Source organism: Stegastes partitus, unplaced genomic scaffold, assembly GCF_000690725.1.
Source record: "Stegastes partitus isolate 25-593 unplaced genomic scaffold, Stegastes_partitus-1.0.2 Scaffold1062, whole genome shotgun sequence".
NCBI classification, from domain to species: Eukaryota; Metazoa; Chordata; class Actinopteri; family Pomacentridae; genus Stegastes; species Stegastes partitus.
In genome coordinates, this window is record NW_007578793.1 from 335,998 (window position 1) to 341,960 (window position 5,963).

The 5,963-nt window shown below is 47.2% G+C and overlaps 1 protein-coding gene across 1 annotated transcript in view; it reads left to right on the forward strand.

Moving 5' to 3' along the window:
* Positions 1–5,536, forward strand: part of LOC103367566 (histone-lysine N-methyltransferase 2C) — a 52,866-nt gene extending 47,330 nt beyond the window's left edge. The window contains exons 52-58 of the mRNA XM_008295646.1: positions 992–1,128; positions 1,986–2,113; positions 2,665–2,866; positions 3,650–3,766; positions 4,143–4,216; positions 4,317–4,425; positions 4,510–5,536. Of these exons, the coding sequence (XP_008293868.1) occupies positions 992–1,128; positions 1,986–2,113; positions 2,665–2,866; positions 3,650–3,766; positions 4,143–4,216; positions 4,317–4,425; positions 4,510–4,602 (860 nt within the window). The 3' untranslated portion in view covers positions 4,603–5,536. The remainder of the gene's footprint in view (positions 1–991; positions 1,129–1,985; positions 2,114–2,664; positions 2,867–3,649; positions 3,767–4,142; positions 4,217–4,316; positions 4,426–4,509) is intronic.
* The last annotated feature ends 427 nt before the right edge of the window (positions 5,537–5,963 follow it).

Below are 5,963 nucleotides of genomic sequence, written 5' to 3' on the forward strand. Positions count from 1 at the left end.
GGTCCTGCTGGTTCTTCAGGTCCTGCTGGTCCTGCTGGTCCTGCTGGTCCTGCTGGTCCTTCAGGTCCTGCTGGTCCTGCTGGTTCACTTTCTGACTTACATTAAACATTTATTGATTATTTACAGTTTGGGCCTGTGATTGTTTTTTGTTTGTTTGTGTTTTACAGAAACAAACAAAGCAAATAGAAAACCTGTAAAACAACAATTAATAATTATTATTCTTTTAAACAAAAGTACATGTTGTTCTGACGTTGTTAAAATGTTCTCAGTGGGAACTTTTTTTCTTTGTTCCAGGAATGTTGTCAGAGAACGTTTTTTGAAAACATTTTGAGCGTCCCTGTGGTAGCGTTGTTAAAATGTTTGCTGATAACGTTGTGAGAACATTGCGCTGTAATGTTTCTGAAGTGTTCTCACTGAAAGGTTCCGTTTGGTCCCAAAACGTTCCTCTTAAAAAGTAGGATAACGTTACACTTCCCTGTTTTAACTGTTTTGGTGATAACGTTGTTAGAACATTGTGACCTAACAGCCTTAGAACATTTTCCAAATGTTCCGTTGAGTGTGCCGAGTTTGTTATCCTGTAACGTTGTGCAAATGTTTAATGAAGGAACGTTCTACAATCCGTTACCTCAACAACATTCACAAAGCATTCTCACAATGTTCCAGGCAACATGTTCCACCTTTGTTAGCACACAACCATCCAGGAACGTTTTATAAGAAACCTCTCAACAGCGTCCTCAAAACATTTTTTTAACGTTGCTATGAAACGTTCTGCGGTCCTAACAACGTCCTAAAAACGTAATCTGAACGTTGCAGCTAAAGCGTTCCGTCTCAGTCCACATCTAACGTAACAGGAGTGTTCTGTGTAGTTGCAGAAGTCCACAAAACGTTCCTAGAACACTAGATTACGTTTTCTTTTAAGCAGGGCAGAACATTTCGGGAACATTTGCCAGTGTTGTGGCAGTGGTGTAGTGACTCCACCTGTGTGTTGCAGCTGTGTGGGAGCAGATCCTGGAACCAGTGTCCCAGATGAGGTCCTCCAGCGGGACTCTGAAGCTGTTCCCAGTTTACCTGAAAGGAGAAGATCTGTTTGGTCTGACCACGTCTGCAGTGACCCGCATCGTCGAGTCTGTATGTATCTCCTCAGCTCGTCTCTCACTCACAAACGCTGCTTCATCGGGAACTCTGGATGTTCAGACGACTTCTGGGGAAGAAGATCCTGCTGCTGAATACTTGACAACATCAGACGTGTTTCTAGAAGGTTCCTGCCTACAGCAGGTTCTTTCTCTCGTTGAAACCTGAGTCCGTTTGAACGTCTGAGGAACTATGAAAGATAAAAATCTGGAAGTTTTCATTGATCCAGAACCTGTATTATTGGACAGCAGATCAATAATCTGATCAAACATTGAAGAAGCTGAGGTTCCATGTTTGAGCTCATGAACAACAGAGTGAACCCGTGATGTTCTCTGGGCCACATGGAGCTGCAGGTCTCACTCATACAGAATAAATCAGCAACTGATGAGCAGGTTAGAGGTCAAACATCGGTGGACGGGCTGATCCAGGTAGAGTTCTGGAGCTTCATCGGCTCACATAGAACTACCTGCTGTCTACCTGCAGACACGTCCAAATGTACACGTTTAGCATGACATGAATGTCTTGGAATTTGTAAAGTTTCTTATTAATTTGCTTAAAGATGGAACTTTTCACGACAGCTTGAGTGTTTGATCCGATTATTGATCTGCTGTCTGATATTCCAGGTTCTGGATCAATGACACGATGAGAAACAACAGAAACGTTCTGTTTTTGTCTTTAACAGTTCCTCAGATGTTGTTCAAACAGACTCAGGTTTCAACGAGAGAAAGAACCTGAAATGTTTCAAACTGTTATCTAGTGAACTGTTTGAACCCAAACCCAGAGACCGTTTGCACATCCAGAGCTTCTGATGAAAGTCAGAGCAGAGCAGACACTCACCTGGACTCTATGTGCAGTTACCTGGAGTGGAGGCCTGTGAGCGCTACACCTTTCGCTTCGGCAGGAACCCTCTCATGGAGTGGCCTCTGGCCTTCAACCCGTCGGGCTCGGCCCGCTCCGAACCCAAAGCCTACCAGGCCAAGAGGTGAGAGCTGCTTCAGAACATCAACCCTGTGATCCGAAAGGTCACGCAGGTTCTGCAGCAATATGAAGGAAAGTCACTCAAACACTTGAGGCTGCAGCTTTTCCTGCTGCTGGATTCAAAGAGAAAACTCTCCCAGTTCTCAGTTCTCCTGAGGAGAACCTGATAGAACCTCTGACTTTAGGCTCTTGTGGTTTCTACCTTCATGTAACAGTTTGTTGACCTGCAGCAACATGAGCAGGAAGCTTTGGCTGCAGTGAGAACCACCGTTAGCTGTGAGCTGCAGCTTGACGGATCATCGATCAGGAGTTTATTTTCCCCGTTAAACGATCAGCTGTGATAATGTTTAAATGCACCGCTCATAGTAAAACTGCTCAGGTAGATAGACTCACCTGCTTCAGGTAAATCTCACTTTAAAGCACCGTGTTTCAAAACTAAATGACATGAAATTTGCCCAAAGTGACTTGAAATGACTCACAACTCGTCCAAAGTGAGAACAGCTTTGTCCAATTCTTCCCTGTCCTGACCTGTTCTGCTGGCTCCTCCCCCGGCAGGCCCTACCTGCTGACCAGCATCGCCCCCCGCTGTCAGGGCTCGGTGGGCTCCATCGTGGGCCTGGTTCCCGGCGTCATTTCTCTGTCTCCAGGCGAGTCAGTGGCCGGCGCTCATCAGGGACGCCACTCCAAGTCGTCTCAGTACCGACGCATGAAGGCCGAGTGGAAGAGCAACGTGTACCTGGCCCGCTCCCGCATCCAGGTGAGACACCTGCAGCAGGTAGACACACCTGTTGGCTTTGATTGGTCTGAAGTCAATGCATCCAGGGTTCACATGAAGCTGGTCATTCACTCTGTCATCACTTGAAAGGGGCGGGGCTGGTGCCAGGTGACCAATCATAGGTGTAGCGCTGCGTGTTACTCACAGGAGTCGACTAGAATCCTGTCCCAGCATAAAAACTTTAATGATGCGCTTCAGCCAAAACCAGGAATGAAAGCTGCAAAACATGGCGACTGTGTGAACGTGAGTTAATGAACTTCTCACGTTTGTGCCTCGTATCAGGAACAATCTGACAAACCGCTCGTTATGCAGAACTTGATTAAATGCAGGCTGACTCTGCCAGACTCGCTTTGTTTTCCACAGATCGTGTCCAGGACTCTAACAACTTCATTTAAAACAATATTTGTAGTAGGTTTATTTTTTCAGCTGTGTGTTTTTTAATGAGGCTTCGAGAGAAACACAAGTTCAGTTCTCTCTGTGTCCACGTGTAGCAGAAGTGACGACACGGTGACCTGAACTTCCTGATGGAGTCTCCTTATGCTGCTGCCAAACAGACACACTGTGTGCAGAGTAAAGAGTGAAGTGATGAAGCTCATCATCTCACATCAAGGCTCGTTCTTCTGCTTGATGCTGTTCAACTGTCGCCGCAGCAAGAGAGAACGCATTAAACCTGATGGACGGGTCAGCTGTTCAGCATCGGTTACCATGGTGATCACTGTGTGTGTGTGTGTGTGTGTGTGTGTGTGTGTGTGTGCGCGCGCACAGGGTCTGGGTCTGTACGCTGCCAGAGACATAGAGAAATGCACCATGGTCATTGAGTACATCGGCACCATCATCAGGAGTGAAGTAGCCAATCGCAAGGAGAGACTGTACGAGTCCCAGGTAACACACACACACACACACACACACACGCAGGTAACAACAAACAGGAACCTTCAGAGAATGTTGTAGATTAGTTGTTGATCAATCAATTATCACCAGTAACTTATCAGATTAAACATAAAGGAGGCGATGAGGTACAAGACGAGGTCAGTTGGTGTTACAGGTGAGCTGTAGTACCTGGATGTTCCACCAGGGGGAGCCTCTGCCTGGTCACTCAGGTGGAGGCTGAGGTCTGTCCACCTGTCCAGGTGGGCCGGACTCCAGCGGGGTGTAGGTGACGGATGGATGTGGTTGTTGTGGTTGAAGCCCCTCTGAGCATCAGGCTCTGAGGAGCTGCCTTGCTTGACACTGACTTCCTGTTTCGTTCTGTGAGCAGAACCGCGGCGTGTACATGTTTCGGATCGACAACGACTACGTGATCGACGCCACCATCACTGGAGGACCTGCCAGGTGAGACCGGTTCAGACCGTTTCGGGCCGCTCTGCAGGTTTGTGTTGGTCCACAGATCCGCCGCTCACCTGTGAATGACACGGCTGTGTGTGATTGGCAGGTACATCAACCACTCGTGTGCTCCCAACTGCATCACCGAGGTGGTGACGGTGGAGAAGGAGAACAAGATCATCATCAGCTCCTGCAGACGCATCCAGAGAGGAGAAGAGGTACCTTCATCGATAGGCCGCTGATATATCGATACATCAATGATCAATAGCCCACTGATCAATTCTCCTGCTGTCTCCCTGCAGCTGAGCTACGACTACAAGTTCGACCTGGAGGACGACCAACATAAGATCCCCTGTCACTGTGGAGCTGTGAACTGCCGCAAATGGATGAACTGAACGCACACACACTCAGAAACACACACACAGAAACACACACACACTCTGGCAGCTCTCTCTCTCTCTCTCCTGTTGAATGAAGCCGGGTGTCGCTCGCCCTCCCGGGGGCGGAGCTCAGCTTCACCTGATCAGACATCTTGATTGATAATGAAACTGACCGAATTGATCGCAGTCGGATTAATAATAATGAGGATGATGATGGGATGATTGACAGGTGAGGGGGCGGGGTTATATATACATATATATATGGATGGGTGGGGCCAGACACGTTGCGTCTCAGAGGGGGGTGAATGATTGGCAGGCGAGGGGCGGGGCTAAGAGGCTGGTCCTCTGAATTCACTGAGGAGCTCCGTTCATCGAAAACGACAAAAACACACAAACCCGCCGGACTCGCTGAGCGGCCCCTCCCCCGCGTTTGTTCATTTCCTGTAAAATAAGAGATTTTGTTCTTTTTGTATTTATTACCGAATGAAGCTATTTTCTAAAGCCGCGGTGAGTTCGAGGTCCGGAATGGCAGCGTGTAAATACCTGTACCATAAAAGAGAAGCTCACCTGGCTGTCCTCATTCAACCTGTCCAAGGTTGTGTTGCTGCCCGGCACCGGAGACAGCCGCTCCGATTGGACGGCCCTCCGATTGGACGGCCCTCCGATTGGACGGCCCCCCCAATGGAACGCCCCTCCGATTGGACGGCCCCTCTGATTAGACGGCGCCTCCTTCGCCGTCACTTTGTGTTTGTGGAGCTCAGAGTCCTGCTGCCGTGTACATAGGAGGTTTTACGAGGACTGTGCTTGTACAGACAGAAGCCTTTTTGTTTTCTATTGTTGGACGTACAGTGTGATGAAGATGATAATGATGAAGATGTCTTTTGTTTTTGGGACATATGGTGAATCTGATTTAGAATCATTTACAGAAAATAAAATATTTTACATGTTGCTTGTTGCCGTGTGTGTTTGATGTCGACACCAGGACGTCCCGCTCGCTGAAGCTGCTGCAGCTTTGAAACTTGTTTCATTTAGTTTCATCCTGTAAAAATCACAAAACCATCGACGTGGTGGACGGAAGAGCTGCTGCATCAGACTGGGAGGAACAAAGTCCAGAAATGGTCTAGTCATGCAAGAATATGATTAAAATGTCAGAAACGGGTCCAGAAATGATTCAGAAAATATCAAAAAAATCCATGAAAAACATGAAAATATATCAAATGTCTGAAATAACAGTAACTATTGTAAAACTATGTGTTCATTGGAAACCACTGATTTAACGTGAACCTGCTGATTACTGATTATAATCCGTCACGTTGTTGGTTTTTATTTTCTGTAATTTTATGTATAAATGTGCAAAGTAGGCATTATCCGGTAGT